Source organism: Choloepus didactylus, chromosome 6 (assembly GCF_015220235.1).
Source record: "Choloepus didactylus isolate mChoDid1 chromosome 6, mChoDid1.pri, whole genome shotgun sequence".
Lineage (NCBI taxonomy): Eukaryota > Metazoa > Chordata > Mammalia > Pilosa > Megalonychidae > Choloepus > Choloepus didactylus.
Window position 1 is genome coordinate 84859562 of NC_051312.1, and position 25314 is coordinate 84884875.

The 25314-nt window shown below is 44.6% G+C and overlaps 1 protein-coding gene across 1 annotated transcript in view; it reads left to right on the plus strand.

Annotated features, from left to right (window-relative positions):
* LOC119537875 (olfactory receptor 52K1-like) overlaps positions 1-25314 on the plus strand; it is a 79937-nt gene that overhangs the window by 39468 nt on the left and 15155 nt on the right. The window contains exon 5 of the mRNA XM_037840472.1: positions 23046-24215. Coding sequence (XP_037696400.1) covers positions 23175-24212 — 1038 coding nt within the window. The 5' untranslated portion in view covers positions 23046-23174 and the 3' untranslated portion in view covers positions 24213-24215. The remainder of the gene's footprint in view (positions 1-23045; positions 24216-25314) is intronic.

The following is a 25314-nucleotide window of genomic DNA, read 5'->3' on the forward strand; positions in this document are numbered from 1 at the left end:
AGGGAGACAAACATGACTGTTCACTCATCATACACGAACCTGAATTGGGAGGAATGCCTGAAATCACAACATAAAATATGTAAGTAAAAACTGCGGACCCACACCAAGAGCCGAGAGCCAAGAGCCCCTCCCTCATGGAAGCCTCTCAGTGCTAGAGAGCAGAACTCTCCAAACAAACGAGTGTACCTCAGCCCAGCTCCAACTGGGGTTTTAATATTAACCACTCAATACAGACTGCAAATCCACAACAAGCAGACAGAGGCTTTTGGTGATGACTGACCTTGGGAGAGTCAGGGGACATATCTCTCTCAGGACAGGGAGTCCAGAGGATCGGGTGCTGTCTCTGGCCAACAGGTGAATCTGGGATCTTTCTGTCCCTTTCTCTGTCAACCTGGGCGGCTCAGTGGAGAAAGCCTCAGCCATTTTCAGCCTGCAGTGCTTTGCAGTAAAGAAAGCCTCAGCCATTTTTAAATCGCAGCACTCTGACCAGCAGAGTCAGAGAAACAAAGAGTTTATTTATATGCAAATGACATCTCTCTAGGGAGCATAGCTTCCCAAGAGGAAAGAGGAGGGGCCAAGGTCTATTACCCACCTTCTGTTCAGAGACAGACCTCAGACCCTGGGGGAGGAGAGCTGTGGGCCACACCCCCTTACACCAGCCCATGACAGGCTGACAGGCACCACCTGCTGGGTAGAAGGGCACAGGGTGTATCAATCCTCTTCAGGGAAACTGGATACTGAATATTTCCTCCTTCTGTGACCTGAGCTTCTTTTCATCTGGGAAAACCTGATTGGGGTGGCCAAGGAGGTCAGATGCCTAAACAACAGAAAACTGCAACCCACACTAAGAAAAATGAAGTTATGGCCCAGTCAGAGGAACAAACCTACACTTCAACTGAGATACAGGAATTTAAACAACTAATGCTAAATCAATTCAAAAAGTTTAGAGAAGATATGGCAAAAGAGATAAAGGCTATGAAGAAAACACTGGGCCTACATAAGGCAGAAATCGGAAGTTCAAAAAAACAATTGGTAGAATTTATGTAAATGAAAGGCACAACACAAGAGATGAAAGACACAGTGGAAACATACAACAGCAGATCTCAAGAGGCAGAAGAAAATACTCAGGAACTGGAGAACAAAACACCTGAAAGCCTACACGCAAAGGAGCAGATGGAAAAAAGACTGGAAAAATATGAGCAACGTCTCCAGGAACTTAAGGACGAAACAAAATATAAGAATGTACATATCATTGGTATCCCAGAAGGAGAAGAGAAGGGAAAAGGGGCAGAAGCAACAGTAGAGGAAATAATCAATGAAAAATTTCCCCTCTCTCATGAAAGACATAAAATTATAGATCCAAGAAGCACAGCATACTCCAAACAGAAGAGATATGAATAGGCCTATGCCAAGACACTTAATAATCAGATTATCAAATGTCAAAGCAAAGAGAGAATCCTGAAAGCAGCAAGAGAAAAGCAATCCATCACATACAAAGGAAGCTTAATAAGACTATGTGTGGTTGTCTCAGCAGAAACCATGGAGGCAAGAAGGAAGTGGTGTGATATATTTAAGATACTGAAAGAGAAAAACTGCCAACCAAGAATCCTATATCCAGCAAAACTGTCCTTCAAATATGAGGGAGAGCTCAAAATATTTTCCGACAAACAGACAATGAGAGACTTTCTGAACAAGACACCCACCCTACAGGACATAGTAAAGGGAGCACTACAGAGTGATAGGAAAAGACAGGAATGAGAGGTTTGGAACACAATTTTGGGTGATGGTAGAACAGCAATGTAAGTACACTGAACAAACATAACCATGAATATAGTTGAAAGAGGAAGGTTGGGAGCATGTGGGACACCTGAAGAAAGGAGGAAAGATAAAGACCTGGACTGTGTAACTTGGTGAAACCTAGAGTGTTCAACAATTGTGATGAAATGTACAAATATATTCCTTCACGAGGGAGAATAAGCAAATGTCAACCTTGCAAGCAAGGTGTTAAAAATGGGGAGGCATTGGGAGAGGGATGCAATCAAAGTAAACTAGAGATTATAATTAACAGAATTATTGTATTATGCTCCCTTTAATGTAACAAAGGCGATATCCCAAGGTAAATGCAGATAAGAGGTGGGGATAGGGGAGGGGTGTGAGACTCTTGACATTGGTGGTGGTGTCTGACTCTTTATACCACTTTGATTTAAGGTTATCTTTCCTTTTGCTGCTTCCTAGCTGTCATGTTTTGTTTTTTGTTTTGTTTTTTTTTGGTTTTTGTTTTTTGTGTGGTTTTTTTTTTCCTCTTTTTTCTTTTTCTTTTGTCTCTCTGCCTTCTTTGACTCTTCCTCCTGCTTTGTGGAAGAAATGTAGATGCCCTTATATAGATAGTGGTGAGGGTGGTGAACACATATATATGGGACTATATAGGAAACCATCGATTGTTCACTTAGGATGGAATGTATGGCATGTGAACAAAACCGTCTTAAAAAAAAATGGGTTGATTAACTGTACAAATATTAGAAATCTCTTCCTGAAAGGTACCCCCGATTGCCAGAGAGCAGAGCAGCTGAGGAGTTCAGGCAAAGGCGTTTATTCTGAGAGTGGAAAGGAGCCCACATGGGCAGTGCACAAAGTAGCATCTGCACCAGCCGTGGCAGGGAGAACGCGTTATATAGGCAGGTTCACGCGCATGGGAACCTGTGGAGGGAGAAGGAGGAGGAAGAAAAGTTAGTAGCAAAAAGTGTTTTAGTTAACACCAGTCCTGGATGGGGGGGTGTTAATCTCATTGCCACGGGCTGGTTTCCGTCAAGGCCTTGGAGGCTGCTGCTGCTCTCTGCATTTCTTGAGGAGGCCGGACCTATCACTTCCATGAACCAGAACAAATGTATGACAGCACAACTAGAAGTTAATAATAGAGGGGCATATAGGGAAAAAATATATACCTATTGCAAACTATATACTACTGTCAGTAGTATTTCAACATTTTCCATAAACAGTAACAAATGTACTATACCAATAGTATGAGTCAACACTGGGGGGGGTGGTTAGGGGTATGGGAGGATTTGAGTTTCCTTTTCTTTCTTTTTTTTTTTTTTTTTTTTTTTTTTGCTTCTTTGTCTTTATTTCTTGTCTGGAGTAATGAAAACCTTCTAAAAATTGAACAAAAATTAATTGTGGTGATGGATGCACAGCTGTATGAAGGTAGTGGGGGCAATTGATTGTACACTTTGGATCTTTGGATAATTGTATGGTATGTGAACAATCTCAATAAAAATTAAAATTTAAAATAAAAAAAAACAGCATGGTACTGGCATAAAGATAGATCTATTGATCAATGGAATCTAACTGAGAGTTCAGAAATAGACCCTCACATCAGTGGTCAACTGATTTTTGACAAGGCTGTCAAATCCATTCAACTAAGAACAGTCTCTTCAACAAATGGTACTGAAAAAACTGGCTATCCATATACAAAAAAATGAAAGAGGGCCCCTATCTCACAGTTTATACACAAATTAACTCAAAAAGGATCAAAGACTTAAATGTAACAGCCAGGACCTTAAAACTCCTAGAAAATGTAGGGAAGTATCTTCAGGATCTTGTGGTAGGTGGTAGTTTCTTAGACTTTACACTCAAAGCACAAGCAATGAAAAAAAAAAATAGATTAATGGGATGTCCTAAAAATTAAATACTTCAAAGGACTTTGTCAAGAAAGAAAAAGGCAGCGTACTGAATGGGAGAAAATATTTGGGAACCACATATCCAATAAGAGTTTACTATCCAGAATACATAAACAAATTCTACAACTCAACAACAAAAAGACAAACAACACAATTTTTAAAATGGGCAATAGGCTTTAATAGACACTTTTTCAAAGAGGAAACACAAATGGCTAAAAAGAACATGAAAAGATGCTCAACACCACTATCTATTAGGGAAATGTGAATCAAAACCACAATGAGATATCATTTTACACCGACTACAATAGCCGTTATTAAAAAAAAAAAAAAAACAGAAAACTACAAGTGTTGGAGAGGATGTGGAGAAATCGGAACACTTATTCACTGCTGTGGAATACTGTTTGGTGGATCCTTAGGAAGCTAGGTATAGAACTGCCATATGCTCCAACAATCCCACTACTAGGTATATGGTCAGAAGAACTGAAAGCAGGGACACAAACAGACATTTGCACACTGATGTTCATAGTAACATTATTCACAACTGCCAAAAGATGGAAACAACCCAAATGTCCATCAACTGATAAATGGATAAACAAACTGTGGTGTATATATATAATGGAATATTACTCAACAGTAAGAAGTAATGAAGTCCTGAAGCATGCAACAACATGCATGAATTTTAAGGGCATTATGTTGAGTGAAATAAGTCAGACACAAAAGGACAAATATTATATGGTCTCACTGACATGAACTAAGTACAACAAGCAAACTGTGGGAGTTAAAAATCTAGAGTATAGGTTACTGGGTGATAGAAAAAGGGTAGAGAATGGGCAAATGATGCTTAAGGTATACAGAATGTTTAAAAAGGTTGATTGTAAATGTTCAGAAATGGATAGAGTTAATGTATCCATTAACAATACTGTTATAATTAACAATGCTGAGTGTGAGTATGTTTGGAAGAAGTTTAGGGTCATGTATGTCACTAGAAGGAAAGCTAGAGGATAAAACATGGGAATGTATAACACAGTGAACCCTATGTGGATGATGAATGTGGTTAATAGTACAAATATAAGAATGTTCTTCTATGAACTAGAAAAGTGTATGTCAAGGTGGAAATAACAGGGTGGTATATGGAAAAATATACACCTAATGCAAACTGTGGACCACAGTTAACAGTAATACTATAATATTCTTTCTTCAATTGTAACAAATATACCATACCAATGCTAAGAGTCAATAATAGGAGGGTATAATGGGTATGAGATTTTTCTTTTTTGGAGCAATGAAATGTTCTAAAATTGATTGTGATGATGACTGCACAGCTCTGTGATTATACTGAGAGCCACTGATTGTACAGTTTGGATGGAATGTATGGTGTGTGAATAAAGCTGTTTAAAAAAAAAAGGCTAAAGAGACAAGACAACAAAATGTATCAAGTGAAGCTAAGTTAGATCCTGGGCCAGGAGGAAAAAATACATGTTTTGTTTTCTCTCTTTTGCTATAAAAGACATCATTAAGACAATTAGTGAAATTTGAATAAGGTTTGTAGATAAGAGTATAGTATTGAATCTTGTTACTACTTACTTTGCTAATTGTATGATGATTATGTAACAGCATATCCTTGTTCTTTTTTTTTTAATACACAGGGAAGATTTAGGGGCATCACGTCTGTAACTTACACTCAACAGGTCAGAAAAAAAATAATAATAAATATGTGGGGAGGAGAAAATGTAAAGCATATGTGGTAAAATATTAAAACGTGGAATTTGAGAGGGATACATAGAAATACTTTGTATTAATTTTTGCAAATTTTCTGTAACTCTGAAATTGTTTCAAAATAAAAAGTATTAAAAAGAAAAACATGTAAGTCAGGAGGGAAGAAAAATGAAGTTTAAATAGCCCCCTTAAATTGTCCAAGAAGAAAAGTAAATATAAAGATTACTGTTATATTTTGCTAAATCAAAAAAAGGGGGGGGGGGGAGGAAATTGTAGGATAACACTAAAGGAATGGAATAGGATAGTGTATGTCCCAAAGAATAAGGAAAAAATCTTGAGGCGCTTCCAGGGAAGTGGAAGGTGAAGAAATCGAACATGCTTGCTGGACCGAGTATCACTGGATAGAGGAAAGTGACAGTAGGGTGAGGAATTCTGTTCTGGGAATATGGCCCCTCCACTGTGGGAACAGAGTGACAAACCCTGGCAGGCTTGTGGCCCTCCTTAGCTGTGGCAAAGAGAGTTGTGTCAAATTCCAGTCCAGCCCAGGCCAGGGATTCTGGCACCTCCTCCCATAGTGGAATCATCAGTGTGGCCCAGCAGGCCACCAGCCCTCTCTCCTAAGCCAGACCTGGCAAGAGCCCCCTCCTGCACTCCTGGGAGCTCAGTCCTGCTGGGAGCCACAGGTCAGGAGCAATTTCCACTTCTACGCTTTGTAGGCAGTTGGCAGGCTGAGATCCCTGCTTCACTTAGTCAATTCCTGCCACCACTAATGTTTTCCCTTTGGCTTGTTCCTGGCAATGATCCCTCCCTGGCAGAGCAGACTGCACAGGAGGTGACTGTCTCTGCCAGGCAGGCCTGCTGACATTGCTGGCATTGGCCCCATTTCCTGAAATCCTTCCTGGTGGGGGGGTGGGGGGGATGGTGGGGGAGGCGCTATGCTTTACAGAATTCTTCTTACAGCCTCCAGTGTACCTCCCTTGCTAGTCCAGCACCTGACTGTGACCACATGGCTCTCCCCTTCTTGTATTTCTATCCCATTTCACACTTTCATGGTCACTGTTTCATTCAAGTCTCAGAACAAAAGCTGAGTTTGGTGCCAGACCAGTATTCCTTTTTGACAGATGGGAAAACTAACCCCTAGCACAGGAAGTGGTACTTTAGCCAACCCACCCTGGCCCGGCTCTCACTTCCATAAAGGCTTTAGAGAACCTGAGGGTAATCTTCCCACCCCAAAATCATTATCTGTTTTGTCTTACTCAACCAGATATGGCTCCACCTTTCTTATCCCAGGCCTCCCTTCTGCAGGCCCTGCCCTGAAGCATACTCTGCAATCTGTTCCAAGATGTCTTTTCCTTTTTCCTCTTGCCTCACCTAGGCCTGGCTGTGGAAGGTTGAGACTCAACAGCAGAAAGATCCCTTAAGGATTACTCTGCCCAAGGATGGAGAACTGACTTGTTCAAGGCCACAGAGAGTTAGAGCCTGAGCAGAGAGATAGATCCCATATCTGACTCTTGTCTGGTACACTTTTCCCTATAGCACAGTTGAGAGCCTTGCCCCAGACCAAGAGGGACCCTCCTCCCCTACAGCAGGAAGAAAGCCTCTATCCCCAGTTTCTGCCAAGCACTACGCCAGCTTAAGTCCTTGGGAAATAATTCAGACTAAAGAGAGGATCGTTGTGGGCAGACCTGCAGGCATGACAGGCTACCTGGGGGTTAAGTTTTTGTTTGGTCAATTTTGGGTATTTTTGGAGGGAGGAGATAAGGGTGTTTTCAGAAGGACAGTATTACCAAGGTGACTGACCCTTTGCTTCCTAGATAGCAGCCTGGCTCTAGTGCCTTCATGTACAAAGCAGCCATGATTGCCACCCAATGTGGCCAACTTTATTTCATTACAGTTTTGTTAGTAGTTATAACGATGGTTGTAACCTTAGAGGGTAGACCAGGTACAGAGGAGGACAGGGAACATCTGTAATTGCCTCCCCCATACAAATCTCTGCTTGGGAGCCATAAAAGAGCCGCCATCCATCCTAAAACACTTCCTAATTCCAAAATGGCTAGTCTGGTCCCAATGCTAGGCCTTTCCCCTTCAGTTATCACCCCAGTCACAAACTTCGAAGAAGTTCTCAAAGCAGCCAACTTTGACTTCAGATGATATGAGCACTTTAAAAAAAGAATAAAAAAGGGGGAAATTCCAGTTATAACCCACACCTTAGAGGCTGGTCTGCACATTCGAAAGGGAAATAGAAAACACTGTATAAAATACAGCATTTTGGAAAACCAGAGAGATAATTTTGAAAGAGGGGCCCCAAACTTCATTTTTAGCCAAAGCTTGACGTCTTGCCCTTTTCCACACAGCAGCCATGTCTTCCTTATCCCAGGCCAGTCTAAGGTCACCCTAAGAGCACTAGAAGGGGGTCACTACTGTTAAGAAGCAGTCCTCATATGGACACGATCACTTTGCAAATGCAATTGGACAGAGCAGGCAGCAGGCCTCGCAGAAACAACATAGTGTAACAGGGTGAGGACTAAGGTATTAAGGAAAGGTAAGTTGTTTACAGAGGCGAGTACTGAAGCTAAGAGCAAGAATCAGGACCTGTGCTTCCTCTCGCAGGGCATCCTTCTGCCCGGATGCCCTCCATATTGGCTCCCTGCCCACTAAGTTGGTAGGTTAACTTGAGCTTTCCCGGATGGCATCCACCCCAGGTCAGGGCTCAGTCTGGCAAAGGGTCCAGTTGGGCCCAGACACATCCGCCGCTCTGCCGCGCTTCCCTCCCGCGGTCTGCCCAGCTCGGCTCATTACGCGGACTCGGGCGCCCCCGCGCAGCCGCTAGCGGGCAGAGCACCGGCCTCCAGCGCCATCAGTCTAGAGGGCGGGTCCCCCGGGTCTCAGCGCTCACGAGTGCCCCTCCCGCCGGGTCGTCCGCGAGGCCGCGGGGCACCCCTGGGCCTTCTCAGCGGGCGGCGGATCCGCTGTTAGCGAGGCGGCCGGGTCCCCTGGGCCGCGCCGGCGGCAGTCGGCCAAGCAGAACTAACAAGGCCCGCGGGAGCGCCGCCTTCACCCTGCCGGCCGCCCCTCCTCAGTGCCAGGGAGGCCCGGCCGTGGCAACCTGGAGTACCGCCGGGCAGGCTTGGCCGTGCCGCCAGGCCCCGTGCCAGCTAGTGGTTGTGCCTAGCGCTGCCCTTTACCCCTTTCCCGCCACCTATGTCAACGCAGGCCCCACCCGAGCTTTACACAGGGAGCCCTCCCCACATTGCCCCACGGCAGCCCCGCAGTCCGACCCCCGACGCGCCCTCCCCTGCCCCACTAAAACCTCAGCATCCTTGCCTGGGTTCCAGTGACATCCTCAGTGACAGAGGGCTCCCCTAAAGAAAAAAGGGAGAGAAGGGAGAGTGAGCAAGTCACTGCCCCCTCTCGGCCTGGTATGTGCGGGTGCTGTGCCAATATTTCTCAATGAAGGAGCTTGTGCGCTACTTCCTGACTTCTCTGAGCTCTGCTGTAGCCATCCACCGCATGGGGTTGTATTCATAGTAATCTAACATTTATCATCCACTTATCAATTGCCAGGAACTATGCCTGCGTTTACCTCGTGTAGTCCTCTGAGGCCACCTGTCATATCATGCACCATTATCCCCATTTTACAGATAGGAAAACTGAGGTCTGGGGAGCTGACTTGACTTGGTCTGAAGGCACATAGCCCATGAGTGACTGAGACAAAGACAAAGCTCTTTACTCTAGTATTTTCCTAAATGTCTACCATCTGTGTGGGTCTCTGATGCTTCTCAGAACAAGGGGTCCGTGGCCCAATAATCTGGAGAAACACTGCGTATTATATCTTCCTCTGCTTTTGTGGAAGCTAACAAAGCATTTTAGTGAGCTAGAGTCTCTCAGTGAAGAAAACTGTATTTAATTCAGTATTTTCCAAACTTACTTGAACAGGAAACTTTTTTAACACACACTCCTATTAACATCTTGTGGAACTGTATTCCATGAAACACACTTTAGGGAACACTTCTCTGATAAGCTGCCTCCTTTGCCTCAAATGAAAGGATAGATGTGGAAGTCCCTGTAAACTGAAGTGTTGTAGAGATATGATTATTATTATTATTGCTATTATCATCATTATTATTATTGCTATTATCATCATGTTCTTCATTATTTTCTAGGGATCCCATCCCTGGCCTTCTGGGTACTTAATAATAATTGTAATTATTAAAAACAACTAACATTTACTAAGCATTTCTATGTGCCAGCCCTGTTTTAAGCACTTTATGTGTATTAACTGATTTATTCCTTATAACTACCCAGGTTTTATCCCCATCTGGAAAAAGACATAAAATCATGTATTTTATGATCAAATGAGTATTAAGTGAGTAATAGATGTAAAGCCCCTGGAAGAAAGCTTTTAGAAACACTACACAAGTATTTGGTATCATCATCATCCCCATTTTACAAAGGAGCAAACTGGGGCACAGAAATTAAAGTCACTTCCTCCAGGTCACACTGGTAGTAAGTGGATTGGAGCCCAGACAGCCTTCGAGCAGAGCCTGTGCTGGTAACCACAGGGCTATCCTGCTTCTCTGCCAGAGGTGAGGGGGAAACCCCAGGGCCAGGCCCTCATCAGCAAAGCCAGAATTCCTTGGGATAGTGGGAGCGTTTCTTCTCTACCTAGGACCATCTGCCCCACACCCCACCCCCGACCGCCCTACCTGTCATGACCATGACCAAACACCCTCAAGGGAAAAAAAGAGGGACAAGATTTGGGGTTGGACAGCCCAGGGTTGGACCCCAGCTCCACCATTTACTGGCTGGATGACCTTAGACTAGTAAGTTAACTCTCAGTTTCCTCTTCAGTAAAGACACAGTATCGTCTACCTCAGGTTTGTGAGGATGAACTGAGATAATGGATATAAAACACTTAGCAAAGGGTCCAACCCATCTAAAGTGCTCAGTAAATGGTAGCCCAATGCCTACATCCACTTCCATCTCCTCTGGGAAGCCTTCCCTGACTGTGCCTCCCCCTACCCCTCGGTGGGGTTAGGGCCCCATCATTAAGTTCCTGGACTTACACCCACACGACCACTTTATGCATCTGTCTCTCCCACAAGGCGGAGCTCCAAGGATAGGGTCATGTCGGTTTTGTTCATTGCTATATCCCCAGGGTCTAGCACAACCAAGCCCAGCACATAGTAAGAGCCCTATAAATGTTTGCTGACTGAATGACTGAATCAGTAATAACAAGAAAGATAACTAATAGGAATTATTGAGAGCCCACTGTGTGCTAGGACCAGTTCTGAACATTTTACATGGATTCTAACTCATTTAACATGACACCCACATGGGATAAGTACTGTTGTTTCCCCATTTGAGGAAACTGAGGCATATTTATATGCCTGGTAAATAGTGGAATCAGGATTTGAATCCAATCAGCCTGGCTTCAGAACCTGCAAGCTTAGTCACAATAAATGAATGAAAAGATGGATACCTACCTTCCCTCACAAGATTGACAACAAGGCTAGAAGAGACTAAAAGCCCTACGTGTGCATAGATTTATTGTAACTGGCTTCCAGAAAAGGAAGGAGTTCCAGGTTCAGGCCCTAAGTCTCCCTGGGCCTCAGTTTCCCCATCTATACAGCAAAGGGGAGGACTTGATAATATCAGGGCACTCACGCTCTAGGTGTTTCCTGTCTGCAGGCCGAGGGGGCAGAGGAAAAGAGAGGGAAGGGGAAGTTGGGCCAGGAGAAATCTAGAAGTGATGCAGACACTAAGTCACGTCCATGTGAAGCAGAGGGAGGTTTTATCCCCACTGCTGTCTCTGCTAGCACCCAGGTCAGAGTTGGCCCTAATTCGACCAGGACTGAGGATCAGGGTCAGGGACCTGGCCAGGCTTTTACTGAGCATTATCTTGCCTGGGCCTCACAGCAACCCTGCAGTTATTCATCCCTGAGAATGAGGCTTAGACAGTACTGGGACTTGCCCAGGGTCATGCAGTGGCTCAGGATCATGCAGGGGGTCGGCATCGAGACCTCACATGACCCATCTGTTGATTGACAGAGTCAAACTCTAGAAACTGCTCTTGCTCTTTAAGAATAGAGTAGGCAGGACCCAGCTGGCATGCCTGGGCCACAGTCAAGTAGGAGAAGTAGCCATTTCCACTCATTAAAAGTTTGGCCAGGAGAGCAAAGTGGGCATCTGGGGACAGGCTGATATCCTTGGGGCTCAGGCCACAGCTGGACCCAACACCAGGCCCAGGCTTCTGTAATTGGGACCCAGGTATCCAGCTGAGCCTGCATCCACCAGGGAGTCCTTAAAGCCTCCGAGGTCCAGCTCATTAAGGCCTAATTGGCCATGAATCACTTGGCCAGCCTCAGGGACATAGAATGATGAGCTCAGAGTGGAAAAGTTTGAGCTACCACAACTGGCTCCCAAGCTGCCAGAACTTTCTCCTCAGTGGCCCAAACTTTTTGCAACCCTGTGGGGCAGAAAGGTCCCTGCTGGTGCCTAGGTTTCTCCAGGTTGCCCAAGCCCAGGTGCACCATCAATAAATGGCTGTCCCCGTGGAGGGGCTGACATCACCCTCAGCCACAGCCTGCTGGTCTGAGGCACTGCTGCACTCCCCCGAGACTCTCATATGCCCTCAACCTAGTGAGGGGCTGCCCCCACTCCCTCCTGGACATTTGGTGGGAAAACAGTCCCCTCCACACACAGGAATTGGGGCCTGGGCACTCCCAGGGCCGAACACTACAGCCCTGAAGGAGAAAAGATGTCTGGTGGTCCACAGGACACAGGCCTCCTACCCATGTGGCAGTTCACAGAGGCCTCTCAGCCTCATTAGCCCATTTCCTCCTCACAGCAACCACAGGAGGGAGGATGATGTAAAGATGATGATAGTGATAAACAGCTGCTGTTTCAAAGCTAAACATTTGTATGTGTTAGCTCAGTTACTCTTCAGAGAAACCAGACTCAGACATTAAGCTTGCCTGCCTCAAATAACCCTTCCCTATAGAGAATACTAGCTTTAAACTGAGACTAACTGGGGTTCAAATCCCTGCTATCCCACTTAACTAGCTGTGTAATCTTGTGCAGATTACTTAACTTCTCTGAGTCTTAGTTTCTTCATCTGTATATTGGGGATAATATTACTATCTAGTTAATAAAAGTGCCAGGTTAAAGACAGAGGATAGAAAATACCTATCACAGGCATGGCACAGAGTAAACATTAATTAAATGACAGTTGTTAAACTATTGCATAGCTTGGTGGAATGAAAAAAGCACAGAATTTATAGTCAGAAGTTCAAAAAATATTTTTGCTTCCTTAGTTCATGCCAGATTCTGTACCAGTCCCTGGAATTTTAAATGTCAGTTAGATGCTCTCCCTGCCTTTCCAGAGCTTGAATTTGGTGGGAGGATGAGGCAAGAAATAAGTGCAGTGTCGTCCATGCCATGGTAGGGGAGTACAAGTCTCTAAACACAGCCTTATAATCTGTAAAATGGGGAGAGCAATATCTACCCCACAGTGTTATTATGAGAACTATGTATGATAACATAGGTAGGCATTGCAAATTCTAGCTAGAGTGGTATAGAAATATCTTTACTATTTCACAGATGAGAAAGCTGAGGTTCAGAGACTTTGAGTCATGGCTCAAGGTCACCCAGCTGGTGGATGGCCAAGCCCAAAGTGAGTCCCAGGGCTTTTCTGCCCAGAGAATGATCAAGCACCTTGGCAGGAATGGGCAGCCTTTCTCAGCCCTTCCACCACTCAACCACTCACCATGAATGCTGGGGCTGGATATCCCCTGCCCAGGCAGGAAGAAGTGTGGGGCAGATCCTGCCTGTTCTCAGGGAACTCTCAAGAGTGGGTCAGTAAGATCAACAGGAAGTACTCAAAGTACAAGCAGAAAGGGAAATACAGGCCTGGGGACAATAGGGGCTGGGGGGTGGGGGCAAGTGACAGACTCTCTTCCCTTCTCCCTGCTCAAAGGTATAACCTGTGAGCTCCAGTACCTCTCTGTGCTATTTCCTTCACCCACTCTCCAAATAAACCACACATAAGAAGAAACAGAGAGCTTGCTATGGTAATACAACTTCAAGACTTGTCTCATAGCCCCCTTTCCAGTCATATAGGGCTCTAAAATCTCTCTGAGATAGAAAGTCTCAGTACTCTCACCCTCTTCCTTTCACTGACTCTGAGGAAAGATCTGAACTCAGGTGTCCCAGCTCAGTATGATGGACATTCATGATGGGGCTGGGGCTGGGGCTGGGACCAGGACCTGGACTAGGGCTGGATAGCTGTGGTCTCTGTTCCCTAGCAAACCTTGACCTCAGGTAAAGGGAGCTGAGGCTGGGGCCATCCTAGGGTCCCTGAATCATTGGTGACCTCTTGGCAGTCACTGACATCCCCAGCCAGTCCCTGCCAGGACCAAATCTGTAGGAGCAGTCAGGGACTCTGGGAGGGAGGAGGCTGAGGATCCAGATGGAGAAGGTATGAGAAAGTGACTCATGTTAGTCCACGAGGAAGATGTGGAGGGAGTGCAGAGGAGCCACACACCCTCAAGTTAAATGTGGGAACCAGCAGCAGTGGGATTCAGTGTCAGACAGTCCAAGTTCAAGCCCCAGTTCTGACCCTTGGTGGCTGTGTGGACTTGGGCAAATGCCTTTACCTGTTTCCTCCTCCAGAAAATGGGGTATCGATAGGACCAACCACATAGGGTTGTTGTGAGGATTAGAGAGAAAAAATATCAGCTAATGTTTATAGAGTTCATACTGCCAGCCACAAGGCTAAATAAGTTACAGATACTACCTATTCCTCACAACATCCCAGTGAGGTGTCATTTGTACGTAAGTATATACTTATATGCTACACCTAGCCTCATAGGTATTTAATAGATGTGTTACATGAATGAATGAATGAATGAATGAATGAACAAACAAAGGAAAATGAGGTTGGTGCTATTATTATGCCTGTTTTCCAGAAGAGCCCTATGAGGCTTAAAGAGAGGAAGCAACTTGCCTGGACCACACAGAGCCAGAACTAGGTCCCAGGTCTCTGCCCCTGGCCCTAAGGCCAGCACAACTCAAGTGACTCAAAGCTCATGATCCTGGAGCCCAAACAGTGTGGGGATGAGTAGTAATGTACCAGGATTGTCCAAGGATGAGGAGTCTCGAATTAACCGGCCCTACCAGGCACAGACTCATGCTCCCTCTCCCCTCCCATCCCCCAGTCCTTCCAGCACTGTCATGATCCCAGTAGTTTTCCTGACATGATGCTTGGGTGCCATCTTGTGTTGGCTCTGAGAATTGCAGGCTGTACCTGGCCTGGCAGGGAAAACTCAGATAGCAGAGGAAGGCTAGCCCCACTGCCAGGAGAGGACAGAGGACCTCCAGTCCGTGGATCCTGAGAGAAGCCCCCAGCCCAGACATGGGGAGAAAGGGAGGGGCTGTTCCCAAAGCTTTACTCAGAGACCGAAGCCCTCCCACAGCCAATGACTTCAGGGAAGAGGGAATCAATTTGTCTAATGGGGGCCTGAGGCCTGGCTTCCTGGAGAGCCAAGACCAGATGCCCCCTCACCTGCTTCTCCCACACAACACACACATAGCTGTCATATCATACCAACTGCCAGATTTCCCACAGCCCACAGCCTGAGGTTTTTTTGTCTGCAGCCTGGTCTCTTAAGGCTAGGGGGTTCAGCCTGAAGGACCCTCAGAGAGGTGAGTTCCCACCCTTTCCTTAAATACATGAACCCAAGGAGGAGTGGATGCTGCCCAGTATCACACAGCAAGCACCCAGGACCCTAGGATGTCAGGCCAATGAATTCCTAGTAGGTCCCCTCTTCTCTAACATGCACCCATTCAACCAGATCCCTTCCCTCATGGATTCCCATTCCTGCAGGGGCCTGGGGGGCACCACAAGCTGAGGACCAGGCTTATTCTTATGTGGGAAAGAATATGGAGATCAGAACAAGACTTGACTGCAAGTCCCAACTCTGCCACTTACTAGTGCTAAACTTTGACCAAGTGCAACCTCTCTCTGAGCTTGTTTCTTCATCTGTAAAATGGGTACAGTGATACCCATCTTGCAAGGGGTTTGGGGGGTTAAATGAGATACAACATGTAATACCCCAGGTGAGGCACCTGACCAGGGCAGGAGTTGGTTAAATGGGCTACTCCTTCCCTATAGGACCAGCTAAGGAAGGAGGCGACTAAGGGAGGGTAGAAGAGACTGGAGCCTTCCAGCCACAGCTGATAACATGGTCCCAATTCCTAGGGCTTCTCATAGTCAGACCCCAGGCTTGGGCAAATCAGGGAAAGCCCCTCTGAATCAGGCAGATGGTGTCTCATCCTTCTTTTGAGCTCAAAGAATGAGTCTGCTGAGGAGGAGGGTGTTCATGTTCACACCTACCTGGTTTAAGGAAACAGAACATTGAGAATGTAATTAACAGCTCTGAATTATATATTTGAATGTGGTTAAAAGGGGAAATTTTAGGTTGTATATATGTTACCAGAATAAAATTTAAAAAAAAAAAAAACAAAATACATAGGACCGTAAACATAGACAGTGAGAACCCTAATGTAAACTATGGGCTATGGGTAATAATACAATTATAATATTGTTTCATCAGCTTGTAATTAAGGTACCACACTAATGCAACATGTTAGTAATAGGGAAAACTATGTGTGTGTGAGGGGGATATTTGGGAACTCTGTATTTTCTACATCATTTTTCCATAAACTTGCAACTTCTCTAATAAAAAATAATTTTTAAAAAACTAGGAGACACACGGTAAAGAATATCAACCTCAAACCAAAGGTAACACCATACTTGATAGAGAATAAGGAGTCCTATTAAAATTGAGGGAAAAATAAAAAATACCTTATCATAGTATTATTTTTTAACATTGTTCTGGAAGTTCTAGTTCATGAAATACGATATGAAACAAAAATAAAGGTCTAGTTATTGTTTTAAAAAAAAGCATAATTCTCCCTAGAATTCCCAAAAGAATCAAGTGGAAACTTTTTTTAATTAGTAAGAGAATTCAAAAAGTGGCAGTATATAAGATAAAGGTACAAAATCAATAACTTTCAGTTATAATATTGTTGCCAATTCAAAAATATAGAGGAAAATTATTTTGTTCACAATGGTAACAAATAGAAACATACCTAGGAATAAACTTAACAAGAAATGCAGGAGAACTGTTCATTAATCAACAAATAATTACTGAGCATCTCCTATGTGTCACGTTCTGATTTAGGTACCTGGAGCAAAATGGAAAGAGTTCCTGCCTCCTGGACCTATACAAATAAAACTATAAAGCCTTGTTTATTGATATAAAATAAGACTTGAAAAAATTAGAATAGCATACCTAGTTACTATATAGGAAGACTGTTGTCAAGATGTAATCCACAGATTAATACATAGTTTTAATGAAATACAATTTTAAAAACCACAATGGGATTATTTTTGGAAATTGGCAAAAAGATATAAAAGATTGGAAGAATAAAATAGAATAACAGCAAAAAGTTGAGAAAGGAGAGGATTGTGAGAAGATGGCAGAGTAGGAAGTTCAAGGAATCATCCCTCCACCAAAATAACTATTGAACTGGCATAAAATTGTCTGGATCAATTATTTTGAAACTCCAGAGTCCAGAGGAACACTGTAGCAACCAGGGAGGAGCAGGAAGAAAAGACTAGTAAATTGCAATAAATACAGGTGAGTTTTATCCTCCCTGCAGGGACTACCATCCCTCTCCCACCAGCCTGACTGTGTCACTGTGTCAGTGTCAGGCAGCAGTGGAGACTGGACCTCAAGATCCTGGCACAGCTTGCTAGTGCCAGGGTGGGTCATAAAGAACTAGTCCTCCAAACTCTGGGGGCATGTGGTCTGATCACAGATCTTTACCTTTGATCGGCGACCTCAGATTGCTGGGGGCCCGCTCTGGGGGAAATCATTCTTCCAGCCCCCCTTGGGCAAAGGCAGCAGAGGAATCTCAAAGACAGTAACATTCCTGAAAACTATGCAAAACAGTTAAAGGGCTGCATTAAAAGGCTGAATCAAGAAAACATAGCTTCAAAAGCTATAGAAGAAGCTCCTGGTACCCTTGCTGGCCCCTTCCCCACCACCTCCACAATACAGGATGGAGCCAGCTTCCACTCCCATTGTGGGTCCCTGGCCCTGTTCCAGAGGGAATAAAGTGGCCCCTGTGCACATACTGGGGTACATGTATTTCAATGCCAATCTATTGGGTGGAAGTCTGAGAGACTGGGCTGGGGAACATGCCTCCAGGTTGCCCTCAGAGTTTGTTCTGAGGGCAGAGAAGCAGCTTGCAGACAACTGGGACAGTGTGAGATACAATTACATTAGAGTGGCCTGGGGCAAAGGACTACTTGCATTAAGTCACTCAAAAGAGCACCAAGGAGGGGCAGGCAGTCTAGTTCAAAGGGAGTGGAGGGGACATTCACTTAAACTCTGTAAACTAAATGGGGGAATTCCTAAGGCCTCTAGTAAGCACAAGCCCAGGAAAAGAAGCATGCAGACTCAGAGGACCTTGCATTTCTCATTTACCTTGTGCTGTTTTTTAGACAGGAGGGCTAAGCTCTGAAGGAGACCACCAGTCAAAGCAGAGCCAACTTGCAAAGACAGTGAAAAGTGCTTTTGCTTTGGTTCATTTGTTCTGATTAGTTTTGGCATGCAAGAAAATCTGTCATATCACTATCTGAATTCAAACTTAAGAAACAGCACAGGGACTAAATCCCAGAGTTAACACTTGAAAATATTAAAATGCATAGTGTGCTACAAACAATTACAAAATAAACAAATAAAAAGGAAATGCTGGCCCATCCAAAGGAACAAGATAAAAATCTGGAAACCATCCACAAAGAGGAACAGACTTTGAACTTATCAGACTGAGACTTTAAAAAAATGATCGTCAACATGCTCAAAGAGATAAAGGAAAACAAGGAGAAAGAACTAAAGGACATGAGGAAAACAAAGAATTAACAATATGGGGATCTCTTTGAGATTCTCAAAAGGAACCAAACAGAAAAACTGGAGTTAAAGAACACGTAACTGAAATGAAAAATTCCTAATGCAGTTTCAACAGCAGACAAGAGGTGGCATAAGAATTAGTAATCTCAAAGATAAGACAATTGAAATTATTCCAGCTGAGTGCAGAGCAAATTGCTATACGGTGTGTCATGGGAACACAGGCTCAGGCACAACAGAAACTTTCAGCAAATAACTGCTTTATCACTTACACAGGACAAAGGGTCCAAAAGAGCAGGGGAAGAGATCCCATCATAGCCGGTCTCCCAGGGAGAACAACCTGCTCAGGTTATTTTGGGTAAGTGGATGGCAGCTCCACATACCCTATTTTGTATTGAGGGGAGAGACAAATTTGTGCTATTTGAAGTTGCATACTTATCTACCCCAGGAGGACAGGGCCCTGCCACTGAAAATTCCTGCCCTGATAAGCATCTGGGGCTGCTCCTTCCTGGTTTCCAGGTTTAAGGTCTTTTCCTTAGACCTAATGTCTCCCCTGGGTTGTGGAATGGAAACAGACTGAAACATTGTTGCACAATAGAAAAGGAGGCAGGGGTTAGATGAGAGTGGGAGATGGCCACTGAGTGTCCGTGACTTCCCCAGTAGTCCACCCTTCAGTCTCTCAACCAGGCTTAGCCTACTCCTCTGCATTAGTTTCCACAACATAAGCCCACCTCCCCTCTCCAACACGAAGGTGGAGACAGGTTGGGCCTACCCGCCTGGCCCATGACTCTCAACAATGTTGACAGTAAAGGTTTGGGAACACCAGTGGCTGCCGTAGAATAAGGAAGGATTCACACTTGAGTGAAAGAAGCTACTCACAGAATAATTCCAAAATCTATACAGACAAAAAGTAGATTCATGGTTGCCTAGGGCTGGGGAAAGGAGGGGATGGGAAGTGACTACTTGTGGATATGGGGTTTCTTTTGGGGGTGATTCAAATGTTCTGAAATTAGATAGTGGTGATGTTTACACAACTCTGTGAATATACTAAAAACCACTGTATTGTACACTTTAAAAGGGTGAATTTTACGGTATGTGAATTGTCTTTCAATAAAGAGCTATTATTAAAAAAAGAAAAACAAATACTAATTAAAAAATGACTACAAGGAGGGAAAGCATTTTGGCATGAAGGCATGAGTTCAGTCTGGGGCATGTTAAATTGGAAGTTTCTCTGGGGCATCAGATTAGAGCTGACCAATGGACGATTGGATACATGGGTCTGGGATGTAGGGGTAACATCCGTCCTATAGAAAGATATATGTGAGTCACCAGGGCCCAGAAAGGGTAGGAGCCATGGAGAGGGTGAGATCATCCAAAGAGGACAGGGTAAGAGAGCAAAGGGTCAAAGAGGAGTCCTAGAGAAGGAACACCCTACTCCCCCAAACCTTTGCTGTTACTCTAACATGTTCACATCAAGGCCCTACTCTCTGCTTGAGCTATTCCCACAGCCCACAGGGCCCTAAGGACACATGTTCTCATTCTGGCCACCCCTGGGACCTTGCTGACTGGCTAAACCAGAGCCTGAGAGGAAGCTCTAGAAGATCCCCCAGGGGGGAATAGGGTGGATTTAACTGCATTCAAGGAATCCAGGCTGGACTGGCCCGGTGTTAGTACTCTGATCCCGTCTAAATCCTGGTGAGTAACAAAGTTAGTGCTTGGCCAGGCATGGGGCCCGAGCCATGTACAGGCAGAAGTAGGCACAGGGATTGAAGGCTCCCCAAACATACCAAAATATTTCCAGCCCCTGGAAATTCTCTAGCTTGTTAATGGTATCACCATTCACACAGTAGCCTAAACTAGAAAAGTTCTGTATGGCACTACAGGCAGGAAGAGGGAATCCTTGCTTTCTTCTCTCCCTCCCCATATCAGATCCTGACAGACCTGCTTTGTAAATTTTTCAGCTAGATGGTTCTTGAATTCTGAATCTTGAGTCTTTAACTTCTTGGTTCTCTGATCCTATGATCCCAGTTGGAGACCAGGGAAGAACAGAGGTAATTAAATTTGCTTCCTACCCCTGTGGTTGTCCACCAGCAAACATTTGTTGAGAGCTGGACAGTTCCTACCTCCTCTTACTTCTCTGTCACAGCTCAGCGCTAGACCATGACCATTGCTTTGCCTTGGTTACAGGGTCCCCACTTCATATGCTCCTCTCTTCCACTTCCGTGACAGCCTGAGAAGGTCCCTAGGAAGGGCTGGCCTGAGTCACAGCTCTGCAGCCTGAGTGGGCCAGAATGTGGTTTTCGGTCAGCTCTTGAAGAGGAGGGAAAGGCAAAAAAAGAGAAGGGCTCTGTGGATGTGGGGCAGGTGGAGCAATATTAAGAAAGAACAGAGAAATTGCTTGTCTTCCATTTTATTTCCATCTCTACATCATGAGAAAATAGCTTGAAACCAGAAAAATCAGAACAAAAATGTCTGAGAGAATTAAAGCCCATTTCCTACCATGGTAAAAGATGTAAGAGAGTGTCTGATAATACTAAGAAAATTCATATCTCTAGCTTAGGCAATGTACTCATGCTTACTGAAAGAACCTGAAGATGTGTTCAGATTTCTCTCCAGTAAATCCATGAACAATCTTGGCAAAAGACTGAAGATTAGCAAAATGGGAAGAGAATAATGTCAACCACAGATTGTTAAAGTTGATCCCTATCAAACATCTAGAATAGATTATCAAACAGATTTTGTGTAAGCACCAAAATAAGAAAAAAGTGATCCTTAGCTATATACTAATCAGTTCCATTTTTATAGGCTTGCTAAAACTGGCAGAACATAACATATCTGAATTCTTCAAGTCATTTGCCTGATTTGGCTTTCTTCAGTAGTGCTTTCTCTGATTGCTCTGCCAGCCTATCAGGCAGTTGATCTTATTCATTGTACTGATGTACCTGGTTTTACAAAACTATTTTACAGCACCTCTCATACTTGTACCATTACATTGAAAAAGCAACAGTCCAAAGGTGGCACCATAAAAACAGTTTATTTCCCTGCCTATTCTCCTTTCAAATGTTCTTTGTGGTGCCCCTTGGACAAAATCTGGAGAATTTTCTATTGTGATTTTATTAATCCCTAAATAATATTTAAAAGTCCTTGGGTAACTTTTAGTTTCAAAAACCACCTCATATTAGCTATTCAAATAGCCAATTCCATCTAATGACAAAAACTCCAACTTTGAAATTGAGGGTTACTGCCCACCACCATTTGTGCTTCCTTCAGATTAGACGTCCAGGGTAAGAAATGGGAGCCTTGTTGGGTTTGACCTAACTCTTTTCCTTGTGCTTTCTTTCCTTTCCTTAGGCTGCAACCCATGGTTTTTACCCCACAAGATTGAGAACAATGGAGAATATGTCAGGGGTAGAGATGGCCTTGCTTGACCTAGCAGTGGTCCATCTTGGGCTTGGTAGATGTTTACAGCAGACACTATTGGGAATACATTTCTCAAGCAATATTCTTATCTGGTGAATTGCTGGCAACCTCCCCTTGGTTCCAGCCCCTGGGCAGTAGCCCCAAGAATTTACTACTTTGGGGATCTATACCCTCACTTCAGTAGACTGCTCTCTTGGGAAAAAACATCGAGAGATCCCACCTGGTTATTTTTTGCGGCCATCTTGTAGCCAAGGGGCTGGAGCAGGATTAGGGTGAGGCGAGTGAGGCAAAATTTAAAGAGGTGCCAGAAAACTCAGTAATCAAGATAATTAACAGTTCAATGAAATATTTTTAAAATCAAAGGCAATGCAAAAAATCCATGATGAACAAAATATCAAAATTTTAAATAAGGGCAAGATCCATCAGAGCTAGGATTAGGGTGAGGTGAGTGAGGCAGGGTTCTGCATATTAAAGCCAGATGAAATCATAGAAGTGCTGCTCCCATTGCACCCTGTCTCCTGGCTCTGACATTAGGGCTACAGCCACAGCCTTTCGCTTTTAGTTCCCTCAGACTTGGCTCAAACACCAGTCCCCAGAATTGTCCAAAGTATAAGGGACAAATTTCAAACTTACTGCTTGGCTTCTTGAGGCCCCTCTCACTGGCTTGAGATGAGGAGATAGCACCTGTTTTGAGCCCCATTTGGGAGAAGAAAAATATCAGCTTTCTTCAAAGACATTCTCAGAATCTACAACATTCACCTTTTAAAATTCTCCAGGTAGATGTTGGGTTAAGAGTCCCAACAACAGTATTCAGCCAACTCCTTTGTTAGTCCTCCTAGTGATCTAGGACCTCACCTTGGCAATGTGGGAAAAAGCATTTTTTTTAAATAAAAAAAGCATTCATTTTTATTTTGTTCTTGGACTTTTAGTTGTTCAGTTAAAACTGAAACACTAAGAGAGCCTTTTTAACATCCTGCACACAGTATATTTTGACTGTTGCTTTTCATTTTTTAACCTGCTCAGCAGAATGTGGACTCATACAGGGAAGACAATATGTTATTTGTATTCCATGCACCTAGCGTATGGTCTGACACAAAATAGGTGCTCAATAATGATGTGAAGGAAGAAATAAAGGAACAAGCTATTACTTTATAAGAACAAGAAAGCAAAATGAACAACATGGGTCTATGGGGTGATGTTATTTCTTGAAGCCTCTCATTAAATGGTGAAAGATAACTCTTCATTTTCTTTCTAGGAATGTTAGAGACTCATGGAGATCCAAGCACCTGGCCCAGCCCAGTGATGCTGGGGCTGGAGCTGAGGCACACAAGGGCCTGAGGCACACAAGGGCCTGGTACAGAAACCAGGTCTCCTCTTCTCCTTTATGTCCCAGAGCCATTCTGCTTTCCCAGGGAAGATGTCAGGGTGGAACAATGGAAGCTCTAACATGTCCTACACCAGCTTCCTCATGGTGGGCTTCCCAGGGCTGCAGGAGTCCCGTGCCCTCCTTGTGCTGCTTTTCCTTGGCTTCTATTTGGTGATCATCTCCATCAATGCCCTGGTCATCCACACGGTGGTAACCCAGCAGAGCCTGCACCAGCCCATGTACATACTCATCACCCTTCTCCTGGCTGTCAACATCTGTGCTGCCACGACCGTGGTACCCGCCATGCTGTTCAGCTTCTCCACCAGCTTCAACCGCATTTCCTTGACCCACTGCCTGCTACAGATGTTCTGCATCTACTTCCTCATTGTCTTTGACTGCAACATCCTCCTGGTCATGGCTCTGGACCGCTATGTTGCTATCTGCTATCCACTCCGCTACCTCGAGATAGTGACAAGCCGGCTGCTGGCTGTCCTCGTGGGGCTGGCAGCTGCCAGGAGCACATGCATTGTGGCTCCAGTGGTGGGGTTGGCCTCCCGGGTTCGCTTCTGCCGCTCAAATGTGATCCATCACTTTGCATGTGAGCACATGGCCCTGATGAAGCTCTCCTGTGGGGATATCTCCCTCAACAAGACTGTGGGACTCACCGTCCGCATCTTCAACAGAGTCCTGGACATGCTCCTACTTGGAACCTCCTACTCCTGCATCATCCATGCTGCATTCCAGATTTCATCAAGCCGAGCACGTTCCAAGGCCCTGAACACCTGTGGCTCCCATCTGCTGGTCATCTTCACAGTCTACTCCTCTACCATGTCCTCATCCATCGTCTACCGTTTGGCCCACACTGCCTCCCAGGACGTACACAACCTGATCAGTGCCTTCTACCTGCTGCTTCCATGTCTGGCCAACCCCATCATCTATGGGGCCAGGACCAAGGAAATCAGGCAGCATCTGGCAACTCTGTTCCAAAGGGCACGGCCACAGGACCACCGTGAGAAGCCTTTGTCCCTGCCCTCACAAAGGGAGCTTTCTGCCTGACTTGTGAGTCCTACCGAAATTCTCACTATCAGGTGGGGATGGGGGTATGAAGCTGGATGGGTAAGCAGAGACCAGATAATGAAAGGTCTTGTCTGCCATGATAACGAGTTTAAACTTCTTCCATAGGCAGTATGTAGCCATATAAGAGTCCAAAGCAAAGAAGTGGCAAGATCATATATGTGTTTCAGAATAATTATTCTGCCATCATATTAGAGTATGAATTAGAGCGAGACAGGGGTAGAGGCCAAGAGACCCATTAGGAGGCTGTTACACTAGTTCAGATGAGAGATGATGATGGCCTGAACCCTACTAGTTACAGCAGGGGTGAAGACAAGCAGACAAGTGTAAAAGAAATTAAAAGGTTGAATTTGTTTGCCAGGGTCAGAGAGGCAGGAGGAAAATAAAGAAGGAGTGGGTTCACCAAAGCCAAGGGAAGAGACTGTTTTAAGATCAGTATGGTCAGCCATGTTAAATCCCCTGATGGGTCAAGGAGAATGATGACTGAAGGGGCCTTTGACCTAGTAATAAGCAGTTAGTTGAGGACTTTAGCAAGAGCAGTTCATTCCTTCAGGCCCTAGGGATACAATGATAAGCACAATATGGTCCTTGCCTCGTAGACTTTAGAGACATGGGTATTAGTCAACATGATTCTAGGTGGAACAGAGTAAAGAGAAGTTTATCGGGGGAAATAGGGAGCCATATATGGAGGGGAAGGAAGATGCAGGTAAACTTTGCAACATAGAAAGAATATGGACCTTGGAGAGGGAGAGACCTAGGTTTGATTTTTGGCGCAAGCTTGGAATTCTCACTTAACCTCAGTTTCCTTATCTGAAAACTGGAAATAACAATATTACCTGCCAAACTGCAAGAGGGGGCAAAGTAGGAAGAAAGTCAGGGATAACTGATTAAATAAAGTACCATATGGCAACAAGAGCAACGTAGGAAGCCTGAGTATTGAGACAAGAGGGACCCTTCTCTTCTCCTATAGAAAGGAGCAAAGAGAGGCACAGAACTGCAATGTTATGCTGTTTCTGCAGAAACACTTAGCAGTGCAGGTACAGCTTTCATCCAGTTGTCAAAAAGGTACAGCAGAAAAACCATA